At 36.0% G+C, this 18,763-nt stretch overlaps 1 protein-coding gene across 1 annotated transcript in view; it reads left to right on the top strand.

Moving 5' to 3' along the window:
• aclya (ATP citrate lyase a) overlaps positions 1-18,763 on the top strand; it is a 36,450-nt gene that overhangs the window by 15,785 nt on the left and 1,902 nt on the right. Inside the window, exons 5-26 of the mRNA XM_073841453.1 lie at positions 651-841; positions 2,014-2,093; positions 3,771-3,901; positions 4,736-4,854; positions 7,431-7,567; positions 8,205-8,266; positions 8,374-8,491; positions 8,572-8,726; positions 9,723-9,816; positions 11,898-12,039; positions 12,231-12,399; positions 12,518-12,622; positions 14,158-14,354; positions 14,463-14,544; positions 14,624-14,734; positions 14,825-14,952; positions 15,033-15,126; positions 15,222-15,376; positions 17,079-17,229; positions 17,311-17,454; positions 17,582-17,695; positions 18,058-18,140. Of these exons, the coding sequence (XP_073697554.1) occupies positions 651-841; positions 2,014-2,093; positions 3,771-3,901; positions 4,736-4,854; positions 7,431-7,567; positions 8,205-8,266; positions 8,374-8,491; positions 8,572-8,726; positions 9,723-9,816; positions 11,898-12,039; positions 12,231-12,399; positions 12,518-12,622; positions 14,158-14,354; positions 14,463-14,544; positions 14,624-14,734; positions 14,825-14,952; positions 15,033-15,126; positions 15,222-15,376; positions 17,079-17,229; positions 17,311-17,454; positions 17,582-17,695; positions 18,058-18,140 (2,762 nt within the window). The remainder of the gene's footprint in view (positions 1-650; positions 842-2,013; positions 2,094-3,770; positions 3,902-4,735; positions 4,855-7,430; positions 7,568-8,204; positions 8,267-8,373; positions 8,492-8,571; positions 8,727-9,722; positions 9,817-11,897; positions 12,040-12,230; positions 12,400-12,517; positions 12,623-14,157; positions 14,355-14,462; positions 14,545-14,623; positions 14,735-14,824; positions 14,953-15,032; positions 15,127-15,221; positions 15,377-17,078; positions 17,230-17,310; positions 17,455-17,581; positions 17,696-18,057; positions 18,141-18,763) is intronic.

Here is an 18,763-nt window from a genome sequence, read left to right as displayed (position 1 = left end):
TTAGTTGCAGAATTATTGTTAAATACATTTTTTATAATAATAATAATATCTGTAGAATTATTGTTGTTGTTATTAATAATAATAATGAGTATTATAATATAGTATAATATGTGTTTGATGCAGAATGTTTGTTATATAAATTCATATGATAATAAAATAATAATAATAATAATAATAATAATAAATAATATCTGTAGAGTTAATTCAGTGGCTATTATTATTATTATTATTATTATTATTAATTCCAATAAATGAGTAAAATAATATAGCCTACTTTAATAAACATTGTTATATTTTAGATGTGGAATTATGGTTAAGTAAATTAATATAATAATAATAATAATAATAACTGCAGAAGTTGTTATTAATATATAATATAATATAATATAATATATAACTATATATAATATAATAATAATAATTTATCATTATTATTAATTAATAATAGCTTCGGAATGAATAATAATAATTATTATTATTGTTGTTGTTGTTATTATTATTGTTAATAATTAATTCTGAAACTATTATTATTATTAAATCCAATAAATTAGTCAAATAATATAGTATAATAAAAGGTTGTTAGATTTAAAATTATTGTTAAATAAGTTAATAAAATAATAATAATTTGTTCAATTGTGACTTTCCCTCAGGAGGAGGAGTTTTACGTGTGCATCTATGCCACACGTGAGGGCGATTACATGCTCTTCCATCACGAGGGGGGTGTGGATGTAGGAGACGTGGACGCTAAAGCCCTGAAACTTCTGGTGGGAGTGGATGAGAAGATCAGTGCAGACACAGTCAAGACCCAGCTCCTCAAACACGCCCCTGCAGATAAGAAAGAGTGAGTCAATCTTATCAAACATATTGCATAAATATTTTATCATATTTGAAATCCATCCAGCAGTCATGCATAGATCAGTTGTGCATGAGAATCAACATTTAAAATCTGTATACAAGCTCCTTTTTATGCTACATGCTGATTCAACTCCCTTTGCCATGTAAATACCATTCTATGGGAAATATAACCATAATTTAAGTGCCTCAAAATTCCCCTGAGGGTCCCATCTGGGTCCCATACATAAGATGCTGCATTCAGTTCTTGGTCTAGCTACAAATCAAGACAGGATAACACAGAACAAAAAAAATGAGACTGATGTAAAGGAAGAGAGGACAAACAAGCAAACGAGATGCTCTCAGCTGTGCTGGCAGTAGTTGAGGGCACTTTGATCCATTACACAAATGAGATCTTTCCCGTCTCCCCCCACCCCCCCAGTCTTATTCAATTCACGTCTATAAACCCCGTCCGTCTTTTTGATGGCACACATACTCTGACATCTCGTTCTGGCTGGCCTCGCCGTCTTGGCTGACATTGAGATTGACGGGGAGACTGGTTTGGCAGCAATGGCCAGCATCCACACCTCAATTTCTATTCATCCGCCTCTTTTTTCTTCCTCCCCCTCTCTTATTCTCAGTCAGACACACGCACGCAATGTTTTTAGGAAGATTGCAGCTTGAAAAACAACATGCAACACCCTCTTGCAAAATATTGTAGCATAAAAGCATTTTTTTCCACTCTAAATCTCCTTTTGTCATCTTTCAGCGACTGTGTTTACTGACTTACTGTCATCCCACAAGTTCCTCCCTCTTCCTCCAGTGATTGAGTCTCCCTGTCATTTCTCGTCTATAATTTGTGTTCTCTGGACTATGAACCATCACAGTTTTTTTTTTTTTTTTTTTTTTTTATGAGGTGGATGACGGATGATTCTCTCACTTTCTCCTCCCTCACGTCTCCCTCTGTTTTCCCTCGTTACCTCAAACACCAGCTGTTCTGGCTCACACCAGTAACCAGTTCTGTCATTAAATCAAGTGTCATTACTGTTCATAGTCTGTCAGTTTCCAGTTTGTTTTGTATACAATATTACATAAGCATCAGTACAGTCAGTATTGCAAAAGTTCTCGACCGGTTTTGTTTTGTTAACGGAATATTACATAGATGTTTGTTTATTTCTGCAGGATGTTGACCAGTTTCCTGGTGGGCTTGTTTAACCTGTATGAAGACTTATACTTTACATACTTGGAGATCAACCCTCTTGGTAAGTCACAAAAGCAGCCCATCCCTCCTCGGTTTGCGGCCTGTTGTAGATGACGTTAGTTGTGCATCCACCCAGACATCTGATTCAGTTCTTCCCAAAGTCTTGGCACCATTTATTCACTCTATGGAGACCAAAGACAAACCTCTTCAGTTCTTTGCAAGGCAGTAAAAGTTGTGCTTGCTCATTACGTTACAGATGACTAAGAACAAATCTCGTGTTCACACTACTGATTTGCTTATTTCCTTCATTACTAAAGGCTGAACTCTAATCCAACTTGGTGTCAAAATAACATCATAGAATGTTTTGAGGAAAGATTTAATTTGAGAAAATTAAGGCTAATTAATGAACATGGATGCTGTTTGATGGTGACTGGGGATGTTTCATAGGGCACTACTTAATAACCCCTGCATGCTCTACAGCATCTGTTACTGTTTCCAAATTCCTTTGATGTTCCTGTTTGTGTTTTTGTCTGTATAAATCACATTTTTATTATTTTGCATGTTCAAGCAAGCAGTGAAAGTCGACTTTCTTAGGGGCCGTTCACATGTAGCATCTTTTGCGCGCTCAAGTTCGTAATTTCAAATGTAGACGCGCATAATGGAAGCGACGCGGTCGCGGTGCAACGCGCTCGTTTTTTCCAGACGCGTCCGCGCCGCATTGAAATAAAAACATCTCAACTTTTCAGAATGCCGCAAGCGCACCGCAGGTCATGTGACATGAACCAACCAATCAGCTTCCTCACGTTTTTCCGTTACATTGAAACCTCAGCAGAAACATGGAGGAGCAGCTCATCATTGTGGTCCAGGGATTTCCTGAAATTTATGATTTGTCAAGCCCCCGTTATTTTGACGCTAATAGAAGAAACAATGCATGGAGACACATAGGCTTGGAGCTAGAGCGCAGCTGATGGTTGCTTAGAAACGGCAGACACTTCCGGAGCGCAAGCGCCCGAGCGCTTTGTTGATAAGGAAGAAAGCGGCGTTTTTAGGCGCAACATGTGAACGGCCCCTTAGTCTGTTAGAAAATACACTCTGCACAAGTTTCCCATAGCGTTTTACTTTTTTTTTTTTTTCTTTTTTTTTTTTTGCTACCTGATCTCAGGACAGAACTTTTTTGCACACTGAGAAGTATGTACCAATAAGTACATATCACTGCAGTTTCCAATATAGATGTAACGCTAAGGGAAATATTCTCACCGGTTAACCATTGTATGACAACACCGGTAATACTGGTATGACTGCGGTGGGGTGGGGGGTGATAATAGCTTGAACATAGCTTGTAAATGCAATGTGCGCATTTTACTTTCTCTTTCAAATTGGCGTACATGGCAGTACGTATTTCGCATTTAGGAAATAATCCCAAAGGTATGTTTTCGTCATGAAATCAGTTTTTTTAAAACCATAAAAGCGCATAGTCATCTAGTAGAATGCATGACTCCAGAATCATATATGCCAATAAGCAACAAAATATTGAAACTCTTTCATGTACCTAAAAGCATCATGTGCACCCTCACATTTTCACAACACAACCCAAAGCATTCAGTAACTGTAGGATTTAAATGAAGGACTCAGTGGAAATGTAAATCTCAGTATTGCCTAAGGCAGGCAAAAACTGCAAAGTGAAATCAATTTATGAAGTTGAAAATGATGAACAAACGCCGTCTTTCTTTTTTGTCAGTGGTCACTAAGGATGGAGTGTTTGTGCTGGACATGGCTGCTAAAATCGATGCCACGGCTGATTACTTGTGTAAAGCCAAGTGGGGTGATGTGGAGTTTCCTCCTCCCTTCGGCAGAGAGGCCTATCCTGAGGTAACAATCAGTGTGTATTTTGTCAAATAATATTGTATGTTCAGTATGTTTCAGTGATTCAGTAACAGATTTGTATTCATTTGTATGAGTTAATCTGTAAACCCAACAAGGAACAGGAAGGAACTGCCTGCCTTTATCACTGTTTTGTTGATTCATCAGAGGACGCTTGTACTTCTCTGATTCTGCTGCGTTTGCTTACTTTCACTTCTTCTAAAGAATATGATTTAATAATTAATTAGAGGCAGCCTTTCATAAATGATTCATTTACCACAAACAGACACTATTACAGTGAGTTGTGCTCGTGCAGAGAGAGAGAGAGAGAGAGAGAGAGAGAGAGAGTGATCTTCTGTGCTGCGTCATTGTTGGCATTATGCGTTGAGACAATGTTTATCTGCCAGAAGGCTGGTTTAATTGGTCTCTCACACACAGATACACTAGCTGTTATAACAAGCTGGTATAGTTGGAATAAAATCAAAATTGTTGTATTAATAAACAACATTTGGTATACTCTTTTACCTTTCTGTCAAATGTGCTGTTGTAATTGGATGTTCATCCGTATGGGTTGGACAGGGAAGTGTTGTCTGGCTTCATTAAATATTTGGCCAACACACAGTCCAAAAGCCACTTTATGACGTTTCTGTTGACATGTCTGCACACCAGAAATGAAGTTTTTCTGCTTCTTTTAGTCATTCATAAGTATTTAATTTCTCTTATGTCATTGTACTAGTAGATACACTTTGTAATCTTATTTTTTTTGTACATTAAACTGCTGATTTTGTCTTTAGCCATTGATACAAAGTACAAAAGACAAACCTTTTCATAACATTCCTGTAGGAGGCATACATAGCAGATCTAGATGCTAAGAGTGGTGCCAGCCTCAAGCTTACTCTCCTGAACCCTCGTGGACGGATCTGGACTATGGTGGCGGGGGGCGGAGCTTCTGTCGTCTACAGGTACCTATCACTCAGGATTAGTCTAGTTTGGATATGACATAAATGTTAACTAGTTAAAGTTAAAAGGATATTTCTAGTGATAAAAGATTTACTCGAAAGGAAAGGAGGTGATGTGAGGCCAAGTATGGTGACCCATACTAGGAATTTGTGCTCTGCATTTAACCCATCCAAGTGCACATACACAGTAGGGTTACAAGTCAGACTCTCTAACCATTAGGCCACGGCTGCCCCAACTCGTGCGATATGAATCATGATACTGATATCACAATACGATTTTCTAGGTTTAAAGGCGAAGTTTACCTCCAGAACAAGAATTTACAGATTATTTACTCACCCCTTTGTCATTCATGATGTTTGTGTCTTTCTTTCTTCAGTCAATGAGAAATTATGTTTTTTGAGGAAAACATTTCATAAATTATCTCCAAATAGTGGACTTCAGTTGTGCCCCAAGTTTGAACTTCCAAAATGCAGTTTAAATGCAGCTTCAAATGGCTCTAAAGGATCTCAGCCAAGGATGTAGGGTCTTATCTAGTGAAACAATCTGCCATTTTCTAATGAAATTGACAATTTATATACTTTTTAACCTCAAAATTCGCATGCAAACTCTGTGTCAATACAGTTAGGGTAGGCTGAAAAACTCCCATTTCATTTTCTTCTCCAACTTCAAAATCGTCCTACATTGTTGCAGAAGTACCAACCCAGTGTTTACAAAGTGAACATGTAAAGATCAAATGCCCTTTACAAAACAGGTAAAACAGCGATTTAGAAGTTGGAGAAAAAAAAAGGTTTTCGACCTACCCTAATTGTATTGACCCAGATTACACAGAGTTTGCATGCACGTCGCAGAGAATAGACAGGACGAGCTTTTGAGATTAAGAAGTTTATAAATTGTCAATTTGTTTAGAAAATGACTGATTGTTTTGTTAGCCTACTTCCTCGGCTGGGATCGTTTAGAGCCATTTGAAGCTGCTTTTAAACTGTAAAGAAAGAAAGACACAAACATCCTGGATGACAAGGGAGTGAGTAAATTATCTGTAAATTTTTGTTCTGGAAGTGAACTTCTTCTTTAAGACAAATTTTAAATGGGGGGGGGGGGGTTCTATTATTATTTCCCAAACAAAGATGCTGCATACATTTAGCATGATCAGTTTTTGATTTGAATTTGATTGTAAAATTCCAACATTTGAAGCAAAAACAGAATGGTCTGATTTTAACTAATCAGACAAAAACAAAAACGGCAGACAAGCTGAATGAGATGTAGATTCACTCTCTGACAGCAGGTGGCACTTATGGAACATCAGCAATACAGCATTTTCTTGTTTACTGCTGTAAACAAAGCAGTGCTGCACTAATAAATACTACTTTAATATGCATTATACATAGGTGAGATGAAAAGAAGAACTTTCTAAAGACAATCAGTTCCCCTCAGAGATACATTCATATAAACCCCTACCCTTAACTGTTTATTTAACATCTCAACGGACTAGAATTGTCACATATTTGTATACATTTTTTTTTTAACCAGCTCGGCGTGCATCGATACATATCTAGATATCTCATCCAGATATAAAAAATTCTCATCCTCATGTCATTCTAAATCTGTCAGACTTTATTTCTTCTGCAGAACTCAAAAAATAATTGAAAAATGTTTCAACTTTTTTTTTTTTTCTATACAGTAAAAGTCAGTGGTGTCCAAAGCAACATTGGAGCACATTGACTTTCATTGTTTGGAAAAAAACACTAAGACATTGTTCAAAAGCCCTGCTGAAAAACACAGCTAAAACCAACCTAAGCTGGTTGCCTGGTTTTAGCTGGTCATCTAGCCTGATCGTAGCCTCGTCAGCAGGCTTCCTTAGCTGGTCAGGCTTGGAGACCAGCTGGATCAATCAGCTAAAACCAGCTTGACCAGCCTAGACAGGCTGGGAGACCAGCTACTTGCATCTTAAACTTGCTAAGACCAACCAACCAGCTTAGGCTGGTTTTAGCTGTTTTTTAAGCAGGGAGATCATCTTTTGTGTTCTACAGAAAGAAAGAAAGAGAGTTGTAACGAAATTAGGGTGAGTCAATGACTGAATTTTCATTTCTAAATGAAATCCTAGATCTTAAGAGTAGCTTGGAATATGCCATTTATAATAAGACAGTTTGAAGGAAGATGCTGGTATAATGAGCAGAACTCTTGTGCTTTATGGACTGAGAGATGAAGCAGATACCTGTATGAGCCAGACTCTGAGAACTAAATTACATTACCCATCCAAGCTTGATAACAGTTATCCAGAGGGTTATCTTTTGCTGCAACATCTGTCCTTCTCTCTGGATGGAGGGAGGAGATGGTGCGAGAGAAAGCGTTATGAGACTAATTAGGAAGTGTATGCGCTGTCCTCTGAGAATAGAGCAGAAGATCAAGAAACCAAATGTTTTTCATTTTAATGCCCACAAACAAACAAAAAATAAAACTGATGCTAATGGATAATATTGACTTGTTCTTTTGCCTGTATTTCCTATTGTTGGGATTTCGGCCATAAATATTCCTGACATAATAGCCAATAGTTTAACATTGTATTTTTCCTCACTCATAGTGACACAATCTGTGATCTGGGCGGAGTCAATGAACTGGCCAATTACGGAGAGTATTCAGGTGCTCCAAGTGAGCAACAAACATACGACTATGCCAAGACCATCCTCTCCCTCATGACCCGTGAGAAACACCCAGATGGTACGTCTTAAAATCCAACTTTCTTTTTTTTTTTTTTTAACAAGCACACGTAGCAAGTTTTTTTTTTTTATTATTATTATATAGTAAGTAAAGGGAAAACTGATAGACAGAATAGAGCAAGCTAGTGTTTTTAATTGTCCATTTATAAGAAATGTATATTAAATTTATTTTTATATATAAAGATTTTTTTTTTAATCCAGATTTTGTCATATTGAAAAACATAATATAATTACTATATTTGTTATTTGAATTAATACTGCTGTGATTACCAAACTATTTTAATTCAGAAACATTTTTTTTTTCAAAGTTCACTTACAAAGTTACTAGACTGGTAGCTTGTGTGAACAATATCAAGCCTTTACCCTTTTTTTTCTTCTAAAAAGTGAAAGATGTTATTACTATAATGTACTTTTTGATTATTTTTTTGATGTTCTGTGTGTGGTAAAATGTACTTTTAGTTTTAGTTTAACCAAGGCAATGATTATTTTCTACAGCACATGTTAAATGTTACCTGAAACTTACCTGAAGTTTGATTTGAAAATGAAGTAGGCAGAAATGCCTCTAACTATAGAATCACTCCTTTATGTGTATTGTATGTGTGGCATCTAATGTGTCACTGCTCTTTTCTCTTGTGTAGGTAAAGTCCTGATCATTGGAGGCAGCATTGCCAACTTCACTAACGTAGCGGCAACATTCAAGGTTAGATCATAGAGTCCCTCATGCTGTGCAGTTTATCTGCATTAGCACATGTCAATATTGTGAAACACACTGTTTATGTGCTTGTTTGGCTGTTTTGTTTGTATCAGGGTATCGTCAGAGCTATTAAAGATTACCAGAACCCTCTTAAAGAGCATGAGGTCACTATATTTGTCCGTCGTGGCGGTCCAAACTACCAGGAAGGTTTAAGAGTGATGGGGGAAGTTGGTAAGTTTGTGCATGTGCACTTTGGTAATTGTGCATAAAGTCAAAGCTTCGAGATGTGATCTCATGTCTATTGTGTGTAGGAAAGACCACCGGTATCCCCATTCATGTTTTTGGCACTGAAACCCACATGACCGCTATTGTTGGAATGGCACTGGGACAACGGCCAATCGACACACAGCCTCTAGTTGCTGCCCACACTGCTAACTTCCTTCTCAACACTAGCGGTGGTACCACAGTGAGTGATTCTCTCTCTCTCTCTCTCTCTCTCTCGCTGTGTGTGTGTGTGTGTGTGTGTGTGTGTGTGTGTGTGTGTGTGTGTGTGTGTGTGTGTGTGTGTGTGTGTGTGTGTGTGTGTGTGTGTGTGTGTGTGTGTGTGTGTGTGTGTGTGTGTGTGTGTGTGTGTGTGTGTGTGTGTGTACCTTGTTTTTGTGACATATCAGGACACAAATTGGTGTAATAACATGGGTATGACATAGGTATTACAAGGAGAGGGTGACTTATGAGGACATTGCCCATGTCCCCACTTTTCAAAAGGCTTATAAATCATACAGAATATGTTTTTTTGTGAATGTAAAGATATGCACAGTCTCCTGTGAGGGCTAGGTTTAGGTGTAGGGAAGGTGTGGGGTGATAGCAAATATCGTTTGTATAAAAACCATTACGTCTATGGAATGTCCCCACAATTCACAAAAACAAACGTGCGTGTGCGTGTGCGTGTGTGTGTGTGTGTGTGTGTGTACCTGGTATTCATCACGTTGTGGGGACCAAATGTCCCCACAAGGATAGGAATACCAGTAGATTTTGACCTTGTGGGGACATTTTCTCAGGTCCCCATGAGGAAACAGGCTTATAAATCATGCACAATGAGTTTGTTTGAGGAAGTAAAAGTGTGCACAATCTCCTGTGAGGGCTAGGTTTAGGTGTAGGGCGATAGAAAGTACGGTTTGTACAGTATGAAAACCATTACGCCTATGGAATGTCCCCATAAAACATGTAAACCCAACGTGTGTGTGTGTGTCTTTAAGTGTGCTTGCATAAAAAAAAAATCTCTCACAGCCTCAAGCAAGCCATTAGATGGTCCAGGGCTTTCAGTAAAGTGAAGTTTCCTATTGTTGAGTCTTTCTCCACTGCTTTTAGAGATCATGTCTTAATGTGCTGCTCGTACTAGACTATAAGTGTCACTATAAAGATTGACAAAACTTCTTAATACTGCACTATCTCTCATTCGCAGACTCCAGCCTCCACCAGATCGGCCTCTTTCTCTGAGGTCAAAACTGGGCCAGAAAACTCATCAGCTCAAAAGAATCGTGCTGGACTTCATGCAGGTTAGTGCAAATGTGATCACACTCCCACAAGCAGACAATCACAGTAACGGAAGATTTATTTGAAGGTTGTTGCGCCTCCTGCAGGCCCATAATGGGAGGATTTTAAGCAGTCACTGACACAGATAATGCAGAATGACCAGGCGTCATCTTTTTCCTGGACATGTCCTAGATGGGATTTCTAAATTGCTTAAAATGTCTGGGTTTTGGCTTTTTTTTCCCTGGGTGACTTAAGAGTAGTTTGACCTATAGCGTGTAAGCACTATGCATAATCATAGACCAATCATGGCGAGAGAGAAAGCTACAGAAAGCAATCTAAGCAGTGCAAATAAACATATAATGTAAGAGGACTGTAGAGAGCACGTCAACGGGAAAACAAAGCCAAAACTCAGACTATACACAGTTTAGAAATCCTCGCCAGGGCATGTTGAGAAAACATATGGTCATATGATGATCCTAGACAATAAAATGGCTTATTCTGATTCTCACGTCTAATAGATTGGCCACCTTCAAAGCCGTTGTGGATACCTCTGTGGCCACACACACTGTATTAATCCGCCAAGTTGTTACATTGCATGGCAACCATAAATGGCCTACATTTTAACATATTATCAAACATTTAAAGGAACACTCCACTTTTTTTGGAAATAGGCTCATTCTCCAACTCCCCCCGAGTTAATAAGTTGAGTTTTACCGTTTTGAAATCCATTCAGCCGTTCTCCTGTTCTGGCGATATCACTTTTAGCATAGCTTAGCATAGATCATTGAATCCTATTAGACCAAAAGCATCGCGTTCAAAAATGACCAAAGAGTTTCGATATTTGTCCTATTTAAAACTTGACTCTTCTGTAGTTATATCGTGTACTAAGACCGGTGGAAATGCAAAGCTGCGAGTTTCTAGGCCGATAAGATTAGGAACTACACTTCCATTCCGGCGTAATAGTCAAGGAAGTTTGCTGCCGTAATATGGCCGAAGCAGGCGGAGTATTATCAGAAATGAGTTCCCAGCTAGTTTAGCATTTGCACATGTGCTGCGTGGTATTACTGCTCCTGCTTCAGTCTTATTACGGCAGCAAACTTCCTTGACTATTGCGCCGGAATGGGAGTGTAGTTCCTAATCTTATCAGCCTAGAAAATTGAAGCTTTGCATTTCCACCGGTCTTAGTACACGATATAACTATGGAAGAGTCAAATTTTAAATACAACAAATATGGAAACTCGTTGGTCATTTTTGAACGTGATGCTATTGGTCTAATAGGATTCAATGATCTATGCTAAGCTATGCTAAAAGTGATATCGCCAGAACAGGAGAACGGCTGAATGGATTTCAAAACGGTAAAACTCAACTTATTAACTCGGGGGGAGTTGGAGAATGAGCCTATTTCCAAAAAAAGTGGAGTGTTCCTTTAACTATTTTTTTTTTCATGTGTTTATTTATTTTTACAGTCAGATGCAGATTCTGTGCCACCACTGCATTGCAAACACAAATTTAGTTGATACTTATTTCATCTGATTGGTAACAGTGGTAGTGTCTTACTTTATGAATTTATTGATTTAAATGTAAGATTTTAACACAAAAGGTGAAAATGGTAAAAAAAGGTAAAAATGCCCATAAAAGGTAAAAAATCTTTTTTTAAACTTGTTGGAAAAGTTTATTTCTGTGATTCCTGCCAACTGACCACCACACGGAATATGAAGAATATCAAAAGCTTTGGCAGTCAGCTGTCCACGGCAGTCCTAAACCTGTTAAAGTACCAGCACAATAACACGCTCAGCAAAATATTGTCTAATTATTATCAACAAATTTCCAGAAAATGGCATAGACCTTCAAGTGAGCCTTTTAGGTAGTAAAGTCCCTAGTCTTCAAAAGGCTCTGTCCTTCATTGAATTTTAAAGTCTTCTGCCCTGTTCAGATGATTTATATATTATAAAGCCTATAATATGCATTGTGACATTGATTTTGCAAGATTAATGAGAATGTACTAAAAGCATTCTCTTACTGAATGTTTTTCATCCTGTAATTATGTTTTTCTTCCTTTGCTCACTCTGTGTTTCTCTTTGTCCTTCTGTCTTCATCTCTGTAGCCAAAAGCACGACTCTGTTCAGTAACCTCACCAAGTCTATAGTGTGGGGGATGCAGACGCGTGCGGTGCAGGGCATGCTTGACTTCGATTATGTGTGCTCACGACAGGAGCCCTCAGTAGCAGCCATGGTTTATCCCTTCACGTGAGTCTTACTATGCTTACAAAAACCCTAGTGTGGGACAGTTGTCATTATAGAGTGACATCTAGGGGTGGAAACTTCTGATTTGAGTTTACTTCTGTGGAATTAAGATCCCAGTTTTCACCTGATTGACTGTCCCTGCATCACACATATGCATATTTATTCTAAAAACACATTATTTCTCTTTTAATTAGTGGAGACCATAAGCAGAAGTTTTACTGGGGTCATAAGGAGATCCTGCTGCCGGTCTATAAGAACATGGCTGATGCAATGAAGAAACATCCAGAAGTAGATGTGCTCATCAGTTTTGCCTCCCTCCGCTCTGCCTACGACAGCACCATAGAGACCATGCAGTACCCACAGGTCTGAGATCAGCATCAGCTCACTCTATACGTTTATCTGACTCTACAGTGCAGTGAACTATTCCTGAAATGTTTTCAAACCAATGTGGTCTGATTGTTCATGTGTTTTTCATATACAGATCCGCACTATAGCAATCATAGCTGAGGGTATTCCAGAGGCCATGACTCGCAAGATCATCAAAATGGCAGATGAGAAGGGAGTCACTATCATTGGTCCTGCAACGGTATGACTCCAGACTGCCTTTCTGTTGGATACTTGTATGTGTAGTTGTGTGTGTATACATGCGGGTCAGATTGGTTGGAATAATGGGGGGTTTGTGTGTCCTCTACAGGCCTATGAGATTTATTTATATATATTTTTTTCAATGTTTTAGTTCTATTGTATGTAAATAAATAAATAAATAGTAGTAGTAATTAATAACAATTATTATATTATATATTCAAAATAATTAAATATTTTATTAATATATAAATATAATAATTATATTGTTGTATTTATATTTTATTAAATAATCATTAAATAACTAATAATGTTTTATTGTTCTTTATGTACATTGGAGAGAAAAACTTACTTCTACAGTACATATAAAATTATTACTAATTATTATATTATTAATACTTTTTTATAAAACTAAAAATAGATTTAATGTATATTTGGTCATGTATAACATTATTATTTGCAATAATAATAATACTACATATAGCACAATTTGACTATTAGTTAATAATTTTTTTAAAATATGTGTTAACTCTGTATTATGTATTTAGAAAATAAAATACAGAATTATTTATGAATTATACAATGCATTTAAAATATTATTGTTAATAATAATAATAATAATAATAATAATAATAATATTTTTATTTATTTATAAATGAGATTTTCATATATAATTATAGAATGTGATATTATTATTGTTATTATTAAATGATGCATTTGTGTGTAATTCGTCATTTATGACATTAGAATTAGAAAAAATATTTTATTAATAATACATTTAATATTATATAATTTGACTGTTATTAGTTCATAATAGTTTATAATAACAATGTTATTTTAAAATATGTATTTATTAACTATATGCATTTTTATAATAAAATACAGAATTATAATATTTATTAAATATACAATGCATGTCAAATTATATTTATTATTTTGATGTTTATAATAATAATAATAATGATATTTTATTATTATTATTATTATTATTATTATTATATATTTTGTGTATAATTGACATTAGCATTAGATTTTTTAAAATAGTAATAACATTACATTTTATATTATATAATTTGACTATTAATTAATAATTTAAAATAATGTTACTATTAAATATGTATTTTTACTTACTATATGCATTTTTATAATAAAATACAGAATTATATATTTTTTCATTAAATATACAATACATGTAAAATTATATTTATCATTTTTATAATGATGATGATGATGACAATAATAATAATAATAATTATTATTATTATTATTAATTGTAGTAATATATATAAAAATTTGATTTTATTTTAGATATAATTTTATCAGTTGATTTATTTTATTATTATTATTATTATTATTATTGTTCAGAAAAAAAGAGCTTTTTGTCTAGTGTGTTTACACATACAAGGAATTTGTCTTGGTGTTATGTTATTTATATTTTACTTTTTTGAAATTATTAATAATAATAATATTATTATTATTATTATTATTAATAATAATAATAATAATAAAGTATGTTGTGTGTGTGTGCATATGTTGTAGGTCGGCGGTATTAAACCAGGATGTTTCAAGATCGGTAACACGGGTGGGATGCTGGATAACATCTTGGCATCTAAGCTGTACAGGCCGGGCAGTGTGGCCTACGTCTCCCGCTCTGGTGGAATGTCCAATGAGCTCAACAACATCATCTCACGCACTACAGACGGCGTTTATGAAGGAGTTGCCATCGGAGGAGACAGGTATGTGTTTAAATCAACGTCTCTTTAATACCATATGGTTTGATGCATTTAATCAGTGTGACAACTTGCGTGTGAGTTTAAACCTGTGGGGTGTGTCTTTCCCTGCAGGTATCCGGGCTCTGTGTTTACGGATCACGTGTTGAGGTATCAGGACACACCCGGAGTCAAAATGATCGTTGTGCTCGGGGAGGTGAGTGAGCCATTTGTTCAGCTACTTGCAGTCACTATAAAATTTGCAATACACTCATGTGTCTTCTATTTGCTTATAGATTGGAGGAAATGAAGAGTATAAGATTTGCAAAGGCATTAAAGAAGGCAGGATTACCAAACCTGTGGTCTGCTGGTGCATAGGAACCTGCGCCACCCTGTTCTCATCTGAGGTGCACAAATTAAGATTACTTAAGCAACTGTTATGAGTTTAAATGGAGTTAATAGCTGAATTAACTGACTGTATTCTGCTTTGTGTTTAGGTCCAGTTTGGCCACGCTGGAGCTTGTGCTAACCAGGCATCTGAGACTGCAGTGGCTAAGAACAAAGCTCTGGAAGAGGCAGGAGCCTTTGTGCCCAAGAGCTTCGATGAGCTGGGAGATGTCATCAAGTATGTCGTCTTTGTGTACCTGCGAACAATGAAACATATAATTGTGGCCTTCAGTAACTACATATTTGTGTATCCTATAGATCTGTGTATGATAATCTGGTAGCCAAGGGTGTGATTGTGCCTGCTAAAGAGGTTCCTCCACCCACTGTCCCAATGGATTACTCCTGGGCACGAGTGAGTATGAACAACATATGTTTTGAAGGCAAATAATTGCTTACAAGAGTTTTATCAGGTGGAAGCATCACGTCATTTGTCTATTTTCTCTGTAGGAGCTGGGTCTGATCCGTAAACCAGCGTCCTTCATGACGAGTATCTGTGATGAGAGAGGACAGGAGCTCATTTATGCAGGCATGCCCATTACTGAGGTCTTTAAGTCTGAGATGGGGCTGGGCGGCACCCTCGGCCTGCTCTGGTTCCAGAGGAGGTACGTTTCACAAGCTGGGTTTTCATCCAAAGTTGAAACTTGAATATCGCATAAATTTGTGAATAAGCACCATTTCCATCCAACCAGTCAAAGAGAACAAATCTGTCACTTCCTGATAAACTGACACTCAGTATCACTACGAAAAGTAGGAGAAGCCACTGAATGCAATCATTTTCATGCATAATAAATTACTTGTGCCTCAGAGCAAACAGACAAAATGCAGTAAATGCAGTCATTGTTTTCTGAGGTGGATGCCTGCTGTTTAAGAATGTAGTCGTGTCAGTTCTGGGAGGCAATTATACAGTAATGCTTTGACAGACTTTGCTCCGGGATGTTTTAGAATGACTATAACAAGACTTCAGATGCTGCGCAACAAGATCGGTCCACTGGTTAGTCAGGTTATGCCGTCCCATTGCCCAAAGTCATATGACTTTTGATGCACATTGAGGATTTTATTGAGTAAATGTCTTTTCATCTCCCTTTATATGCATTCACATAGTCAAAAACCCCCTGAAGCGAGCATATAAACTTTTGCGAATTCAGGGATCCCCCCCCCCCCCCCCATAATTTGGTATTTTCATCACTTGTTTCTGATGCGATGCTCTAAAATGCGCATAAAAACAGGATGATGGAAACATAGCTACTGTTTGTTTAGTAGTAGTTATACTGTAGTAGTATTGTTGTTGTTGTTATTATTAAATAAGTGCAATTTCTTTTATTATTATTATTATTCTTGATTGTATTGATTTATTAATATAAATAAATAAGTTATATATACACACATACACACAAATAATGGCTTCATTATTATTACATTTAAAATAGATTTCATAAAATACATATTCACTTAAAAAAATATACATTTTAAAATAAAAATACAGAATTATAAAAGGTTTTTATTCATTAAATAATGTATATTGAAAGTATTTTATTATTATTTATTGTAATAATGTAATATAACATTTTGTATTATTTATATACAATATTTCATATAATATTTAAAGATTGTATTTTATATATGCCATGTTCTCTGATGAAACACTACACGTTCTTACTTGGATTTTTCTGTTTTCTTTCCAGCCAAAATATCTAAAATTCTTAAATCAAGAAGGATTTTCTAGACGAGTAAAAATTATTTTCTTGTTTTCAGAAAAAAAAAAAACAAGTCAAAATTAAGTGAGTTTTTGCTTAAAACAAGCAAAATAATCTGCCAATGGGGTAAGCAAAAAACTTATTTCAAACAGAGAACAAGAATATTTTTCTTACCCAATTGTCAACAGCGTGGCACAAGCTGATTGGTTAATGTTGCATACACATCCAATAAGCTGGCTGGTTCGCATTCACCAGAACCTTTCGCAGTGCGCTTTCAGAGTTCCTCTGAGAGCCTCCACCTCCCCAGCTCCACCTGTATCGATATGCTGTGGGTTATTATTTATGCTAATTCTGCAGCAGCATGTCAGTGTATGTATTGGCAGTAGCAATTTCCTGTACTTGCTTTTCAGCAGCAGAAATAATCTACAACAATAGCAATAACCAACAGCAGCAGGAATTCAGCAGTGTAGCAGATCAATCCCACCAAGGCCAAATACATTAACACTGTTATATCCATTACCAGGCTAAAATCTTCAGAGCTGTCGTAATATAAATAGTTTTGTAAATTCTGTTGTCTTTTATCATTTTTACATTATTTGTGTTTCTGCAGGCTGCCGCGATATGCATGTCAGTTCATCGAGATGTGTCTGATGGTGACGGCGGACCACGGCCCTGCTGTGTCTGGAGCTCATAACACCATAGTGTGTGCGCGTGCTGGCAAAGACCTGATCTCCAGCCTGACCTCTGGACTCCTCACCATTGTATGAAAACTAAAGACTTGCCCGCGTACAGTCTGTTTAGCATCAGATGAGCATGTGTTTTATCACTATATTTGTGTTTAGGGGGACCGTTTTGGAGGTGCCCTGGATGCAGCTGCTAAGCAGTTCAGTAAGGCGTTCGACAGTGGCATGCTGCCTATGGAGTTTGTCAACAAAATGAAGAAGGATGGCAAACTCATTATGGGCATCGGACACAGGGTGAAATCGGTGAGTACACGACTTGAATATCAGTGCTCGAAAACGTTTTAAATATTGCAGTTTCACACTGCTTCTCTCAGTTTTGTTTTGCTGGGTTTACTGATTTATTATTATTATTTTTATTTTATTTTTTCAGATCAATAATCCTGACATGCGAGTGCAGATCCTGAAAGACTTTGTGAAACAGCATTTCCCTGCCACTCAGTTGCTGGACTATGCTCTGGAGGTGGAGAAGATCACCACCTCAAAGGTACAAACACATGCGTGTGTCTTGAATCCCATTTTCAACTGGTATTAGCATTGTAACTGAACCAAGTGAGAAATCTGCATGATATCTGACCGCATTGATTCCTATTGAAATTACACAATTTGCTTAACAGTAAATATGACTACAGTTTTAAAAGGAAAATAAGAAAAACACAGCACATTTTCAGTATGCTATATGCTAAGAGACACATATGTGTTTGCTAAAAGCATCAGCTATGAATAAATGTCAATGAATACATTTAGATAATTTAATTTAATGTAGTAATTGAACTTTGTGGCAAGATGAAAATTCAAGTATGTTTTGTTTGTTTGTTTTAAATCTCATAAAATGTCTGTCTTTATCAGAAACCAAACCTTATCTTGAATGTTGATGGTTTTATTGGAGTGGCATTCGTAGATCTGCTGAGAAGCTGTGGTGGCTTCACTCGGTAAGTAAAACTGAAGTAAAAAATGTGTAATGGGCAGTGTTATTTTTGTAATATTTATATTTATTTATTTTAATTAAATATATATTTTATATTGTTAAATAACATTAGTATTTTATTTTTTGAATTGGAATTTGTATTTTATATTATTTTAATTTAAGCTTAAGAATTGTATGTGCTTTTGCAATTTTTGTTTTAGTTTTTTTTTTTACATTTCTATTTAACTAATTAATGTTTTATTTCAATTTTAGTAAATTTAGAACTTCAACTTAAAATTATTTTAATTCGGTTAGCTGCCAAGACAACATTTCTAATGTTTTTTCCCCTAATGTTTATGTTTTGCTTTATTTCAGCAGTATTTTCATTAATGAAAATGATTTTTATTAGTTAACAATAACTAAAACACCAGCAAAGTAGAGGGTACTATGGAAGCCTGTTTTTGCCACTGAATAAAAAATAAAAAAAGTTAATTGTGACCTTTTTATTTTACAATTCTGACTTTTTTCTCAGAATTGCGAGTTTACATCTTTCAATTCTGACTTTTTTTTTTCTCAGAATTGTAATATAGTCATACAATTGCGTGTTATAAAGTCAGAATTGAGTTTATATCTCTCTGTATATCTCTT

The sequence above is a fragment of the Garra rufa genome, chromosome 1, assembly GCF_049309525.1.
Source record: "Garra rufa chromosome 1, GarRuf1.0, whole genome shotgun sequence".
In the NCBI taxonomy this organism is placed as follows: domain Eukaryota; kingdom Metazoa; phylum Chordata; class Actinopteri; order Cypriniformes; family Cyprinidae; genus Garra; species Garra rufa.
This window is presented reverse-complemented; position numbering and strand designations above follow the sequence as displayed.